The following is a 16,775-nucleotide window of genomic DNA, read 5'->3' on the forward strand; positions in this document are numbered from 1 at the left end:
TAAACCTACAGCAGCAAGTAAAATATTCTGGTTTCATGGAGGAGGAGTGCGCACAAAAGCTGCATGCTCTCTGGCTGAAAAGGTTATCACGGACTCGTATGTGTTAACTATCTCAGTGTTAATACTTATTTTTTAAAAGCTTCTGAAAGTTTTGCTCACATTATTTTTGTTTTCCAAGATCAAGCACAGAGAAGGCTTTCCTCTCTTTCCTCTTCTTTCCCTTTTGTAGCTCTGACCCTCTCTGCCTATGAGAGCACCGTACTGCACACAGGGCCTGCCAGGTGAGTGCTCTGGGCTGTGTGCTCGGGGTCTTCTGCAGTAATGACTTCAAATGCTTGACCTAACTTGACCAAACTGCAACCTTCCCTTCATTCTCCTCAGCTGAAGTTGTGTGCTATAATTCATTTGAAACACTGCCCCTTTCAGATGGTGACTTGGTCAAATGTATCTGGCCTCTTCTGCCTCATGCACAAGCATATCTTTACTGTTTCTTTCAAGTAAAATGAGCAAAAGATGTGAAGAAAACTCTTGTCAGTCATTTCTGTAGACCTCAGCACAACTATTTTGTCCATTTTTCAATATAATATATTTTCTCGACAATTTAGATACCAAGGTAAGACTTAAATTTAACATTTATAAATATTTAAGGAAAAAAAAGAATCAATTTGGAAACTTTATCAACAAGTTATCAAAACAAAGGTTTGTTTTTTGACATTGCATGTACAATATTCTATGGTTTGCCATTACTTCCTCTCTAGGAAGAAAGGTAAAATGAGAAATACAGTGTAGAAGTAAGTCATTGGAAGTTCAGTAGTTTTTCTCAACACTTAAAGAGACACGAGTCAGAAAAAGTGCAATCGAACAAACCAACTGCAGAAGCCATTTTGCAACAAATTTGAATATGGACCACATATTAGATGATATTAAGTAATTATTATTTTTGTTAGGTGTAAAAACGCCATTATAGTTGTGTTTCTGTTGTTTTTAAAAAAGATCTTATTGGTCAGAGACACAAACTTAAGTATTATAAGTAAAATGTGGGAATGCATTAAAATACTCCAGCTTAAAAAAATCACATTATGTGTGTCGTAGTGGTGGTGGGGTAGAGAGGTAACAAATATAATAGACCAGAGTATTCTAATATTGCTGTTAATATATATATATAATAAACAAAATAGCAGAATTTCATGTCTCTATATAAGTGGCACCTGGTGTAATGTACCATACAGACCAAAAACAAAACAAAACAAAACCAAAACCAAACCCAAAACAGTACTTAGGTTATAAACTGCTAAGCACACCTGTGACTTCTAAGAGTCAATCTAGTGTCAAAATGTTAGGGGGTGTACGGGTAATATGTAGGTAGGAAAATGGAAAGAATACATTGGTATCCCAGGATCTCCTACAACTCAGAGAAAGGTAGAAGGGGAGGTAAGAGAGCTGTGATATTTGTCTATATTAGAATTAAGGTATTATGAAAACAGAAGACAAATTTTGAGTGAGAAACTCTTTCTATGCCAGCCCTGAAGCCACCGTATTCTCCTCATCCTTTATTTCTGTGGTGTTAGCGTATCACCAGAAACTCTTGATAGAATAAAATCCTCAACCTTCGAAACACTCATATCCAACGCAGTTCCAATCCATGAAAATAAAACATTCTTTATGTTGAATGCATTTTTATGCATTTAAGTACAACAATCTAGACATTTTTCATGTAGGACTCAAGTAGGAGTAAAAGTGAATTAAACCATTCAGATAAAAATGCAACTAAAGCTGCATTAGCTGCTTTGATGACTCATGAGAACATTTATACATATACTATTATATGTGATACTCCATCCACATAAAAAAGGCATTCTATTTCTTTATTTTTTTTATTTGACAAGCAGCAATATCATGTTTGTCATTTTAATGTAGATACAATTATTATGTTATCTGTCATATTACAATATTTAAGTTTTTTATTTTATGTTCTTTAAGATACATTAAAAAAAAAAAACACATCAACTGCAAACGTGAAGGGGAGAAAAAGCATGGTACCCAACCAAATTCCCACATTTCAGCAATACTTCACTCATTCTTTTAATAAAGTTTTAAGAAATGTCATAATGACATGAGCTTGAAATATCTCTAGGCATTTTCTCTGACGCTCATGACGTGGCACTGGTGATGTTGTAAACAGCAGAAAAACAGGGGCTGCCAAATGACCAAATTATGGAGGCACAGGCCTGCTTTTTCCCACAGGAACACACCAAATGGTGATGGCAATGATCTTCTCACACTCACACTAGAGGAGAGCGACATCACGCTACGTAACTGTATTCATCTGCTGACGCTTGACTGCGTTCGATGTACTGTTTGTCTATCAGAACTTCAATACACTTCTTAATCATGCTGATACTAGGATTAAACCTAGCTCTTGACTGGCTAATCACCTGTGTAAGAGAGACATGGATGTCAAAGTACTGCTAATTAGTAAGCTACAAATAATTACTTTTAACAAATCAGCTGTGAAAGTGCCTCAGATGTACTGAAATCCCGTCAAACAGACCTAACCCATATGGGAAAAATGTACTTAAAGTAGTTATGAAATCATACTGATTAAAATGAATAAAATCATCCTAAATGGATGGATATGATACATCAAGCAAATGAATCCCATGAACAGTCCTGAATTTTTTAAGCTCGGATGGCAGTGCACAAGGAGAGAGGAAACAATGAGCTCAAGGTTTGATGACAAAAATTTAATGCAAAATAAGGAAAAAGCCTAATGTTTCTGTTGTGAAGGAATTACAAAGCAGAACACAGAGCAAAATCCAATAATATTCATCCATAACTAAATTAAACTATAAATTAATTCATCTATCTAAATACACATTCCACACGCTCCAGCTCCTACTTAACCTCACTGACCTTCCAGGTCTTAGCTGAACTAAACACTTTCTCAAGAAAGCTTTCCCCAACATCCCCTGAGTCAATACTTTCGTGTACATTCTTATACTACTGTAGCTCTTTTTCAGTGCATGTTAATGTAATTTTATATTTTGCTTGCATACTATTTCAATAATGTAGTTCTTCCCTATTAGAAGGTGAACTTCAAAAAGGCAGGAACCACATCTTGGGTTACTCTGCATCACATCCCTAATGACTAGCACAGCACTATATCACATGTAGACACTCATCTATTTATGGAATGAATGAATATTTGAAATCATCAACTTCCTCCAATAACTGGACAAAAGGCTCAAAATATTGGTGAACTTCAGGCCTCTAAATCTGAGCCAAAGCAAACTTGAACTTAATACTGAAATTATAAGTACTGTTTTCATTAAGTAATGAGGCATTTCTTTATGTTCTTTTGGAATCCTATTATTTATGTACCATTTGACAAAGAAACATTCCTAATCCATTCATTGATAATACTGGTTATCCCAAAAAGCCTTGAGGGCTTCCCCTCCTTTTACCTCTTGAATAAGGGCATTATGCCGAAGTACTTTTCGTGCTTTCATGATACGAACTATAGCAGCCTGGAGATACATTTTCCGATCCTCATCTACGGCACTTCTAGTCTGCTCCATTTCCTGTTTCACAGGGGGGAAAAAAAAAGCAAATGAGACATTAAGTCACTGAATCTTTCATAATACATTTTATCAGTGAGTTTACATAAACTTCCCATCAATACTGAGCATCAAATTACACAGTTATCATGTGCCCATGATCACATAACCATTACCAAACAAGTATCTACAGTGAGTTATTTATAGTTTCTTGGGTTAAAGTTGGAAGGTTATAAAAAAAAATTAACACTCTTGTAAAATGTATTTCATGTAAACAAGCAATAAAGTAGAACCTAAATGACACAGAACAGTTAATTTTCAAGATTTCTCCTTGAGATTCTCTCTCAATCTTCCTCTGCTGCTTTCCCCTCAAATAAGTAAATAAATAAATAAAATCTTTTTAAAAATAAAATAAAAGATAAAATACAATCCACAAATTACAAATTAGTATTCACTAGTGTAGAGAAAAATGAGATCGCAAACATTTTAGGGTTCAAATTTAATTAACAATTAGCTAACACTGGTCTCCCGGTGAGGGCGTAAGCTCCTGGAGTGGGACTGACATCTTATGTAACTTTACATCCTGACCAAGGATAGGGTGGCACATAGAAGGTAATCAAGAAACGTAAGTGACATTACCAGGCTATCCCATAACAAAGCAATAATCATTATTGAGTTAAAAGATCAACAGTAGATGTTCACCTTGCAAACCAGCTCATCTGGTAGTTTGAACCTTACTCTAGACATTACTAGATCACACTCTGAGCATTAACAAGATCCCAACTGGTTCATTTGCACATGAAATTCTGAGAAACATTTCTAACAACTTTTCTTTGAAAAAATGTGATAAAGCTTTCCCTTATTTTACAAATAAAAGATACGCGACATTATATTACTACTCAAGGTAAAAATTTTTGTGAAGAATCCAAGCAACACTCCACATTTTAATATAGTCTAAAAGTAAGTATGTGTAACACCTTTTTCCTTAGAAACCCATTATATTACTATTTTTATAATCTAAGATACTGGCAGCGGTTTTGTTTGCAAGATTAGTAAATTCAAAGAATAAACCAGAAAAATGCATCGCATTATTAATTTTGATGTGCAAAGTTTTGCATTATCTCAGTTACCACTTGTGAAGTCTTTCAAATCTTTCCAAAAGAAATGACATTAAAAATCACTTACCTGTGGTGTGTCTTTTTGCATTGATGTAGTAATTTTAAATTTTGTTCTTTTACTGCTAAAGTTCATATTTAATGAAAATGAAGATTCTGCATCAATGTCTTCCTACAATTAAAAATAATTCATTTATGTTTATAAAAATTAAAATAATTAAATAAGAGTTGCTGCAAATAATGTGCCATAAACTTAAATGACTAAGGAAGACTAATTTCGCATTATAAAGAATTATTTAAGAGAAAAGTAACTGTCTTCTGTCAAGGAAAGAAAAGAAGCTAAAAAAAATTCTAATTTTTGAATTTTAATCTGTTTACATTTAGAAATAAGCTATTTCCTGGCCCGACTATTATATATAAGCATTGGATAAACAGTCATAGCTCATTGGCTTAAACAGAATTTAACATTTTAATTCTTATGAACTACTAGGCTCATAGTTTTTCTATCACCCCATTTTGAAAAAGTGAGCAACCAAATGTCTTTTAAAGTATTGTAATAACAAAATATAGATTATAAATAACCGGACGACAGAAGCAAGTAGTTTCCAGTGGCACACGTCACCCTGTGTGGTTCTGATGAAGTTTACCCTTGAACTCATGTTTTATTCAGTCTACCTGAAGCAAGTGGCCTTTTCTCAAGTTAAAGTTGTTAAGCTAATTTTTATAATCACAACTTCTTTATCAGGCTTAAAAAAGCCACTCTGATCATACAGTGAGTTTTCTTATCAGCAGGATCAAAAAGCACTTGGCAAATGAACTCATTCTCAATAATAAGCTACAAAGTTCTGCTAAGGAATGGCAGATTCATAATTAAAATTTAATGTGCAAACAAGAATCTATATTTTGTACATTCCTGAGCAGCTAAAGTAATACATTTTATAAAACTATACAGCTTCTTAGATACTTAATTTAGCTTACAAATTTAAACAAACTTCAGGTTTTAAAAAAATCATGCTGAACTTATAATTACTTGACTTAATTAAAATATTAAGAATTTAGTATTTTGTTAGGATTCTGAAGTCAGAAAAATTAATCATTTCTCAGTATTAAGAAAAGCTTGATTTGAATTTCAGAATATACGCCATTTAAAGCTGTTCAGTTATAGGCTACAAAATACCATCAATTAGGAGCACCTGGATGAAGCAGTTAAGTGTCTGACTCTTGGTTTCACTCAGGTCATGATCTCAGAGTCAGGAGACTGAGCCCCATGTTGGGCTCTGCACTAAGCAGGCAGTCTGCTTAGGATTCTCTTCTCCCTCTACCCCTCCCACCCCCTTCAAATAAATCAATCTTAAAAAAATATATCATCAATTAAATGAATTGAAGACAGAAATAGTAGGCTATTAACTTCGCCAAAATAAAAATGACACCTCATTTACAGGAATTTTTTCTTATAGGCACAATTTGGTTTAGGAGATTTAACTCACATCTGTTGCTTCTGAACCACTTAAATATCCAAGACGTACTATAACAATAATAAAAACTTGTTACTAAGAAAAAAAGCTAAAAAGAAAAGAAGTATATTACTAGTTTGCTATTCTTGTGACAGGTAGTACAAATATATGGCGGTTATTAGTTGAATGCTGGAATGAAGGGACAGGAGAGTAAGAGCAGTTAGGATGGTCACACAAGCTAACTATGCATACAAGTATCAACAGGTGGTCATTTCCTATTACAGACCCATGTAATTAAATATCAATTAAACACAGGAAAAAGTGAAACACTACAGTTTTTAACATCAGTTGATCAGAATCCACCTGATGGCAATTCTTTCACAATTTTCAGTACACTGTCACAGTAAAGGACAAACGAAATCAAACTATAAAGTGCACATAGGCACCAACTTCTCTGATTCCAGAAACTCATAGCTATAAGGAGCCTGCAGTATTGTTAGCTGACTCAAGCACTTTCTAAATTACAAAGGGCATTACCAATTATAATCTCACTTTAAAAACTCAGAACATCTCATGAAAAAGATACAATGTTAATAATGCTTAAATTCCTTGAAATACCACCCCATACCTTTTCTGAATCATGGTTAATCATTTTCACATCAAGTAATGATTTGATTGTTTTTGTCAGTTCCTTTTCATTCATCTGAGTGCTGTCCTGAAGCTCTTTATAGCTGACAGTTTCACTGTTGTTAAAGGCAAGAAGAACTGCCATTTGGTATGTAGTAACCATGGCTACATATGGTTTGCCCAAATAGTTCATTTTAACTTCACCTACGATAAAAACAAAATTGTAACAATAAACTGATCATTCAAAGAAACATTTCAAAATTACTTGAGTAATAACTGTTTATTTCAGCTACTTTCTCCTGAAAGAATGAACCAAGGACTTATTAAATTGTTATGAAGCCATTCTTGCTAGCAGTGTAATCAGTTTGTTTGGGGGGATGGAGGGAGGGCTATTAGTTCTCAGTGTGTAGTATAAATCACAATTAAACTACCATACCTCTACCAGTAGGTAACAATGTCTTTAAATGTTACTAGAAAAGCTATGACTTAGGCAAGAAAAAGCAATTAAGAGGAGGTGAGGGTAGGAGGAGAAATGGGCAGATAGACAATGGGGGAGACGGACAGCTTGCGACCAATAATCACCTCATGTGCTTTCTCTATCTGACAACGTTCAAGCACTCAGGGAGGTCTACAATCATATAGGAGATGTTTCACCAATGGCTCTCTCTAACCCACAGTTTCTACTAAAATTTAACAATGCTATTTTGTCCCATTAAACAAACATTAATCCTCCCAGTAACTTCCTAGGAACAAACAAATGGAAGGAGAGACGAAAAGGCAGATCCATTATTTTGTTGAAATAGTTGACAGAATAAAAAAGTTCTAGATTCTACACTACCCTGAAAGCTATGAAGGATACAGCAGGTTTAGGCACACTTATAGTTCTGCCACATCCCAGGGAGATAGCACACTGAAAAGTTTATAAAAAACAGTATGACAAACATGAATGCACGACATAGCATGGAAAATAAAAAGCTAATGCAAGTCAATGAACTGTTTCCTAAAGTATAAAGCTGTGGTTTACTGACAGTATTTCTTGGGGCACCTGGAAGTGCCCTGGAAGTGCACCTGGAAGTTGTTAAGAGTCTGCCTTTGGTTCAGGTCATGATGCCAGTGTCCTAGGATCGAGCCCCGCACCAAGCCCTGCATTGGGCTCCCTGCTCTGCGAAGGCCTGATTCTCCCTCTCCCACTCCTCCTGCTTGTGTTCCCTTTCTCGCTGTGTGTCTCTCTGTCAAATAAAAAATAAAATCTTTTTTTTTTTTAAAGATTTTATTTATTTATTTGACAGACAGAGATCACAAGCAGGCAGAGAGGTAGGCAGAGAGAGGAAGGGAAGCAGGCTCCCCGCTGAGCAGAGAGCCCAATGCGGGGCTCGATCCCAAGACCCCGGGATCATGACCTGAGCCAAAGGCAGAGGCTTTAACCCACTGAGCCACCCAGGCGCCCCAACAAATAAAATCTTTAAAAAAAAAGAAATTCCAGTAGCATTTTCATCATTCTCTCATTCAGTAGCTCTGTCACATCTCATAGCATAGTTGCTTACTTCTTAAAATTCTTACCTCTGTTGGTAATATGCTCTCAACATTCTTCTTTGCCTATCTTGGCTAAGTCCTATTCACCCTTGAAAACCAAGTTTAGATGTTATTTACTCAGAAGCTTTCCTTTACCAGTGACTGTCTGCTACCACCAATCTGTGGGAAACTTTTACCCTGGGCTTGCCTCTCGATTACAATATCCAAAACATTTACCAAAATTATTTACTTGTCTGTTCTCCCATGTACGAGCTTTTTGAGGGCTGAGGCTCTGTATTTTATCTGTACTTGGCATACAGCAGTACTAGAAACAAAGAGGATCATCTGATCCTCTGAATTGGTAAATGAATTTTCCAAAGAAAAAGATGAAGAAATAGGCTCAAAGAAGTTAAGGTTACAGACTAAGCTCGAGGTTACAGACTTAATAGGCTAATAACCCTACGTCTTCTGATTCTAACTTTCTCCAAATACCACTTCATACCCCATCTCCAACCATTTGTAAAGACTCCGGGATTACAATACAAAAAATACCTAGAAATGTGGAAATGGACTAGGAAAGAGGAATTTTGATTATATGTGTAAGTATGAACGTTAGGGGTTCTTGAGAAACAGAATTCTAAGTAATCAGTCCAGAAACAGAGCCAATGTTTTAAAGGAGCCCTGGAACCTTATGATAAATGTGAAGACACCAGCACAAGAAGCTTAAAGGTGGACAGTGTTTGAGAACATTTTATTAATGAGTAAATGAATGAGAAACAAAACTAAATAACTAAACTAGATAAACTAAGTGACAAATATACAAGGCTAACATCTCTCTTGCAAAGGAATAAACTCTTTGGCTTTAATTAAGACACACATACACAAGAGTAAAGTAAGACCCAAAAAATGAACAAACGACAAGTTCCAAAAATCTGGTTATTATGCACCAACTTAGGAATTTAGTACTATTCAAAAACAGGAAAAGAATGTTGATTTCCTTCCTATTTAGGTGTTAATGGTAACACTTTTCAGGTCAAATTTCCAATGGCAAAAACTATATACAATAGCCTTTTCTTTATTTCTATATACAATTAGTTGCTGAACACCAAAAAAGTGAGTCCCTCACAAAATACTTTAGGAGACAGGCTGAAAATTGCTGAGATAATTAGAGAAACAAGGAGAATTTAAACTCCACAAGACATTAAGGGGAAGTAAAACTAAATTAAATTCAAGTACATTAAGATGTATTAGAAATTCTTTTAGTTATCTAAAACAGGGTGAGTGAGGTGCGTGGGTGGTGCAGTCAGTTAAGCGTCGAACTCTTGGTTTCAGATCAGATCGTGACCTCAGGGCTATGAGACTGAACCCCATTTTGGGCTTCCTGCTTATCAGGGAATCTGCTTGAGATTCTCTCTTCCTCTCTCCTTCCCACTTGTGCACTCTCTCTCTCTAAAATAAACAGATCTTTAAAAATAAATAAATACAAATAAAACTGGTTGAGCAATTTTTTTCCTTAAAACCAATTATATTTAATAAATGAGAGTAGAAAAAATTCACAACAGATGTAAAATGAAAGGTCAAGTAGAAACTGACCCACTTATTAAGAATATCATATCTCTTTATTTCACAAACTGCTGAAAAAAGGTAAAAGCCCAACTTGCTTAATACAGATAAACTTGTATAAGTATGTATTACCATGTACCAATTATGTACTAATATGTATTACCAACATGATGACACATTATATTGCAAATATAAATTGGTCAAATAAATGGCATTTAAAAGAAATTAGTTTAAGTTTCTCGTAATGAAATTTCTCTTATGTAAGTGAACAGAATTTCCTAATAAAGGTTATGGCACCTGATTGATCAAATTTTCTTACACCATTTCTAAGAGATATATACACCCTCCTTTCCTTATACAAAGGAAAAGTTGATTCAATGTATTTTCAAAGCATAGCTTTAACAAAAGGAAAGAGAATTTGAGTGTTTACTTTGGTTAACATCTTCAGGCAACTCAGAGCAACTGCACTCAGTCTACAATCATTCAGGTAGTAATCCTACTATCATATAAGTGTACAACGGTTCCAGAAAGAAGCAAAGGACTGGATTCTAACTAAACTTTTCTAAAATTAGAAACTACTGGAAATTAATTGTGACATTTTGGGAAAAGCATTTGCTACTGCAGTGCACAATAACACCACAAATAAAAATCAAATGGTCAGATCTCCTTACAATGCTATAATGGTTACAGAAATTTCCTTGGTACAGCCACTCTGAAAAACAGTACGGAGGTTCCTCAAAAAGTTGAAAATAGAGCTACCCTATTGACCCAGCAATTGCATTACGGGGTATTTACTTTAAAGATACAAATGTAGTGATCTGAAGGGGCACGTGTACCCCAATGTTTATAGCAGCAAAGTCCATAATAGTCAAACTATGGAAAGAGCCTAGATATCCAACAACAGATGAATGGATAAAAAAGATGGGAGATATAGGAATACTATGCAGCCATCAAAAGAAATGAAATCTTGCCATTTGCAATGACATGGATGGAACTAGAGGGTGTTATGCTTAGTGAAATAAGTCAATTATCGTATCTCTCTGATATGAGGAATCTGAGAAACAAGACAGGATCACAGAGGAAGGGAAGGCAAAATGAAACAAGACAAAACCAGAGAGGGAGACAAACCATAAGAGACTCTTAATCTCAGGAAACAAACTGAGGGCTGCTGGAAGGGAGGGAGGTGGAAGGATGGGGTGGCTGGGTGATGGACATTGGGGAGGGTATGTGATATGGTGAGGAAAAAAAAAAGAGTGAATTGAAAAATGTACACTATTTTGAGGGGGAAAAATCTGAGCCAAGAATAAAGGTGATTAATGATGACAAAATAAATTTTTTTCTGAGGATTTCTGACATATTTAGGGAAACTTTTTTTTAGGAGTATCTGACTTGTCAAGTCTTGGTTTCTAGATAAAATCTCTAATGTCTAGATAAACTGGTGTGTTACAGAAATGTAATAAACATTATAAAATTCAGAAACTTTCTTAATAAGCAGTAATAAAATATAAGCCGCATAAATTTATAAGGCACTACTTAAAAGTGCTGCACTTGGGGTGCCTGGGTGGCTCAGTCATTTAAGCATCTGACTTCAACTTGGGTCATGATCCTGGGGTCCTGGGACTGAGCCTTGCTTTGGGCTCCCTGCTCTGTGGGGAGTCTGCCTCTCCCTCTCCCTCTGCCCCTCTCCCTGCTTATGCTCTCTCTCAAATAAATAAATAAAAATCTTAAAAAAAAAAAGTGCTAAACTTAAACTTCATTAATAGTTGCTTGAATGATAACCAGCAGGGTAGACAGAGGAAAAGAGCTTAAAAGCCATCATTAGGGAAAAAAAATTATCATTAGGTTATAAGAAATCCTTTCCTTTATTATTAAGATATTTATATCAGTAAATTTCACTAGATATAATGAAATGTGTATTACCTGTACAGAGATAATGTAACCACGTAAGTTTCCTTCCACTGAAATGCTGGCTGTAAAATAATTCAAACTGTAAAAAAGAAAAAAAATTATTTTTAGCTACTGTAACATAACTTACTTAGCTATTACACTATTACTACACAAAAAAAGTTGATGTTAGAAAAGACAACCCATCTGGTGTACTTACTCATTTTATAGATGAGAAAACATATCCATGCAAGTCCCTGACCAAGATCATACAAATATTAGTGCAGCTCTTTTCACTTACAATTTTGTCCAGGGTTCTCTCCCTTAAACTACAACCCTCCACATTTGACTTTATGTATAAATTCAGAAATGACAGTCAATGCTTAATTATCAGTTTTGAATGACAGCAATTTGGACTTTATAAATACTAATTACTGACCCAAAACACCATCATATATATTTCAATATGAAAATGCAAATCATACCTTCATTTTTATTTTCCTATTTGCCAACATATGCCCTTGCTGAAGTGACAGGTTAATATTTCTGTGATTACCTATAAGGTGATAACTACAATTTAATTTCCACATCCAGCCAAACACTAATACAAACAAAGCTTCAAAGTACTCATCTTTGTATCATCTTTTATTGATATTACTGTAAAAAATTTAACATGCTATTAATGTTGCTTTGAAATTAAACTCCTTCCTTGAATTGAATGTGTAACTGTAGGACATCAATCCAAAACATATCTTTCAAAGAGTAAGGCAGTACATAAATATATAGTGAGAAAATGATACTGAAATGTAAAATAACAACAACAACAAACAAAAAACCAAAACACTCAATATCATTGTAAAACCAAAAAATAAGCAAACACATCATGTCACAATTCAAAATTGTGGACATACTTTCAGAATGATGTGCCACATGTAATATTTACAACTAAAGCTTTTAATTGTATATCAAACCTAACATCCTGTACTCCCATAACAAAATTTCAATAAAGCAATCAGCAATGTTTGACCTGCCAGCCAAAATAATTAGTGAATATTTTCAGCAGTCCATTCCACGTTTGCTTAGTCCTTGTAAGCTGAAACTGGCTAAGCATGCTTTCCCTCCAATGGTGCAAATCCACCAGCCCCCTTGCATGATAAACAGGAAATGACTGACACCTGAAATACTTAGGATTTTCTGCATGGTTCTAATCTAGACAAATGAAAGTCAAAATTATGTCATAAAAGTAACCCAGAAGTTGGCTCTAATTAACAACCTCCAAAGGTGTGAATAAAATTCAATTACTACTATGCAACTCCTAATTTAATTATGAAACCTTTATAATGACTTTGTGGACAAAAGCAAAATAAAACATTTTGAAACTGAGAAAAACAAATTTTCTAAATTATTTAAGCGCAAGGATGTATATTTCAGGGATCAAGCCCTGCGTCGCGATGTATATTCCAAGCTCTGAAAGCAATGTTTTGCCTCTTTCTACTCCTAGCAACTAGTACTATCATAAAGTTTTAATGATAATGATATAGATAAGCCAGCAGAAAACATTCCTTCACCATTAAATTTTAAATCTGATTACAAAGATTTTCATGTCTATAACTACCCAAGAACAAAAGACTGAGCACCAAATGGAAACATTATAAATTCATCTGGTATTCAAAGACAAATGCTATAAAACCTTGCTTCATTCTATCATTAAACAATTATGTTACCAAAGTTTATTAGTAAAATATATAGCTTGCCTAAACTTCTCATTTTAAAATAAATAATTGTCAGGCTAGGACACCATCCTTTAAATACCATGTGAGGGTATTAATTAGAACTCAAAAGGCCTTGGGGGCACCTGGGTGGCTCAGTTGTTAAGCATCTGCCTTCTGCTCAGGTCATGACCCCAGGGTACTGGGATCGAGCCCCACATCGGGCTCCCTGCTTGGCAGGAAGCCTGCTTCTCCCTCTCCCACTCCCCCTGCTTGTGTTCCCTCTCTTGCTGTCTCTCTCTTTCTCTGTCAAATAAATAAACAAAATCTAAAAAAAACAAAAAACCTCAAATGGCCTTAAAAAGTAAAGAATTCATATTCACTTCTAATAAAGAGCTGCATTAATACATAATACTTTATATTTCTTCGGTATTATTCAGATTTGTAGAGCAGGTCAAAGGAAGTACAACAATGAAGATTTATTGGTCTAATATGCAAAATAAATTACTTTTAATTAAAGCTTAATTTCCACAGTTTTAAGATTCATATGTGTAAAACGAAAGTAATTTTTACACAGCTATATTTAAGATATAAGATATATAAATGATCATTAAGGCAAGATGAATTAATTTACGTGTGGAAATGTACTCTGTTAAGTACACCAATGGATTCTGAGTCCTAGGTAACTGAACACTTGGATTTACTAAGAAAAAATAGAAGGACAAACTCCCTCTACTGGTAATTAGAGAAAATCCAGATGGAGAGGATAATACTCTTGGAATCATAATTTCATAGTCAGAAAAGAACCCACTATTTGTTTGAAAATGAGGAAACTGAATCCTGATGAAGGTTTAAACATTAATAAAAGTTGAAGGGGTTAAAAAAAGTGTTAGTGGAAAATGATTATTTCAAGGGGAGAGAGAACAACAACATGAAGTCAGAAGGAAACTATTTCTGGCAGCAACTATTCTCTGCCTTAATTGCAATTCAAAACCTCAGGCTCTTAAGAAGTAAGTTTTAGTACTGTTAAAGGTGAGTACATCAAAATGCCTTACCTGGCTACTCCAGCTCCTGCCCCTAGCTTGCATCTATTCTTTCTGCAAAACCCGTAATAACCTGCCCACTCAACAGAGTGCTTTTCTTCATATAGTTTTTAAGATGATCATGCTATCATGCCTTTCTAAAGAAGACCCAAGAAGTCCTTAAGTTAGACCCCCTGGTCTGAAAGTCTAATGCTTGGTATCCTGAAATCTACCTGGTTGTTTATACTTCTCTACTCTCCTATGACCACTACTACTATAACTATTACTTCCTCGCTATCAGCTACCATTTATTGAGTACTTACTATATACCAGGCTAAGCGCTTTACATTATTTCATTTTATTTTTGTATCAACACTCTGAGTAGTCCTATCATCAGAAATATCAGAAAGGTATTTGCCCAAAGTCACAGAGCACAGAAAATGGCAGAATAGACATAAGAAACCAGAAATGATGACTCAGAGTCTACACTGTGTTATTTTCTTTATAATCCCTATTTTAAAAGAAACAAAAAACACACTTGAAAAAAATGACTCAAATAACTGCAAACATCTCTAGGGAATAGTATAATGAAATACCATTTTCATTTTAAACTTCATAATGTATGCATAATTCACTGGATCACAACCTCAAGTTACTGCCCAAATATGATAATGAAGATTTCTCTAGAAGAACTGCTACTCAACCTTCCATTGAGTCAAGAAATAAGAAACCTCTTTTGGTGAGTTAGAAAATCAAGGGTCAGTTTCAAGAGAAATGAAAAATGTCCACTCAAAAACCTGTACATCAATGTTCATAGTAGCATTTTCATATACCAAAAAGGTGGAAACAACCCAAATGTCCATCAACCAATGAATGGACGAATAAAATGTGGTACATCTATGCATTGGAACTACTGATACATGCGACAACATGGGATAAACCTTGACATTATGCTAAGTGAATTAAGTTAGTTACAAATGTTAAGACTCTATGTGTCCAGAATAGGCAAATCTACAGAGAAAGAAAGTAGATTGCCTAGGACTGGGAGGGGTGAGGAAGGGTGTTGGGGGAAAACAGAGAATGACTATTAATGGGTCGGGGTTTTGGAGGGGCAATTCTGGGGCAATAAGAATGTTCTGATACTGTGTGTGTGTCTCGTGGTTGCACAACTGTGAATATATTAAAAACCACTGAAACTATACTTTAAATGAATTAATTATGTAATGCTATGGTTTGAACATTTGTGTCCCTCCCAAATTCATATGCTAAAATCCTAATGCCCAATATGTAGTAGTAGGAGGTGAGGCCTTTGGGAGGTGCTCAGATCATGAGGGTAGAGCCCTCATAAAAGAGATTAGTGCTTACTATAAAAGAGACCCACAGCCCCTTTTACTATGTGAGGACATAAGAAGTCTGTGACCTGGAGAGGGCCCTCTCCTGACCATGCTAGCATCCTGATCTCAGGTTTCCAGCTCCAGAACTGTGAGAAATACATTTCTGTTGTTTATAAGCTGCCCAGTCTGTGGTATTTTATTAGAGCAACCTCAACAGACTAGGACATCTGATATATTAATCACATCCCAATAAAACTGTAAAGATACAGTGTCTTTAAAAGTTTTATGGTAAGCATTGTAAGGTTTATATTCAATTGCACTTTAAAGCATTTTTTCTAGATTATTTCACATTCCATATATACTTACCTAAATTACAGGCCAGAAATAAAAATAACTATTATAAGGGATAAATGTGGAGGCATAAAAATGCCTCCAAATTCAAATGAAAAATTAGAAAATGACTGTTTTAAGTACTGAGTTCTAAACTTTCTTCTAATAATTTCTGTAGTTTAAAACTGCTTAAGAGCAGATTTAATAAAAATAAGAGACACACTTTGACAAAGAACTGTATGACACCCTTAGCATTGTAGTTTTAGTATTAAATAACTACAATATACATTCTTCCTACAAGCAGACAAACTATCATTTGTGCATATACTTTTATATCATATGAGCCCTTAAGACTTTGGAAATATACTTAAAGTAATATAACATGAAGACTATTATTAAAGTTTCTTTGGTCTTCTAACATATTTCCTGCAAACTTACCATCTGTACACTTTTTTCCAATTCCTGGGGAATTGCAAATGTAGACGAAGGAGCCTGAGTAAGAGGCCATGCACCAGCCTAGAAGGAAAAAAGTTCAACAGATAAACATCTAAATTAAAAGTAAAAATTTGTAAAATGATTTAAGTGACTAAAGCACCTTTTTTTTTTTTTACCTTCCTTGAAATGTTGATAAAACGCATCAATATTTCTAACATGACACATTTCATTCC

At 34.8% G+C, this 16,775-nt stretch overlaps 1 protein-coding gene across 4 annotated transcripts in view; it reads right to left on the minus strand.

The window, feature by feature from the left end:
* Positions 1–1,846: 1,846 nt before the first annotated feature.
* Positions 1,847–16,775, minus strand: part of CUL2 (cullin 2) — a 104,875-nt gene continuing 89,946 nt past the window's right edge. For all 4 annotated transcript variants that reach the window (XM_032837901.1, XM_032837900.1, XM_032837902.1 and 1 more), the window contains 6 exons: positions 16,546–16,623; positions 11,749–11,815; positions 6,755–6,957; positions 4,743–4,844; positions 3,465–3,581; positions 1,847–2,435 (listed from right to left, as the gene is read on the minus strand). In XM_032837901.1, the coding sequence (XP_032693792.1) occupies positions 2,304–2,435; positions 3,465–3,581; positions 4,743–4,844; positions 6,755–6,957; positions 11,749–11,815; positions 16,546–16,623 (699 nt within the window). In that variant the 3' untranslated portion in view covers positions 1,847–2,303. The remainder of the gene's footprint in view (positions 2,436–3,464; positions 3,582–4,742; positions 4,845–6,754; positions 6,958–11,748; positions 11,816–16,545; positions 16,624–16,775) is intronic.

The sequence above is a fragment of the Lontra canadensis genome, unplaced genomic scaffold, assembly GCF_010015895.1.
Source record: "Lontra canadensis isolate GAN:19392208 unplaced genomic scaffold, GSC_riverotter_1.0 scaffold100, whole genome shotgun sequence".
Lineage (NCBI taxonomy): Eukaryota > Metazoa > Chordata > Mammalia > Carnivora > Mustelidae > Lontra > Lontra canadensis.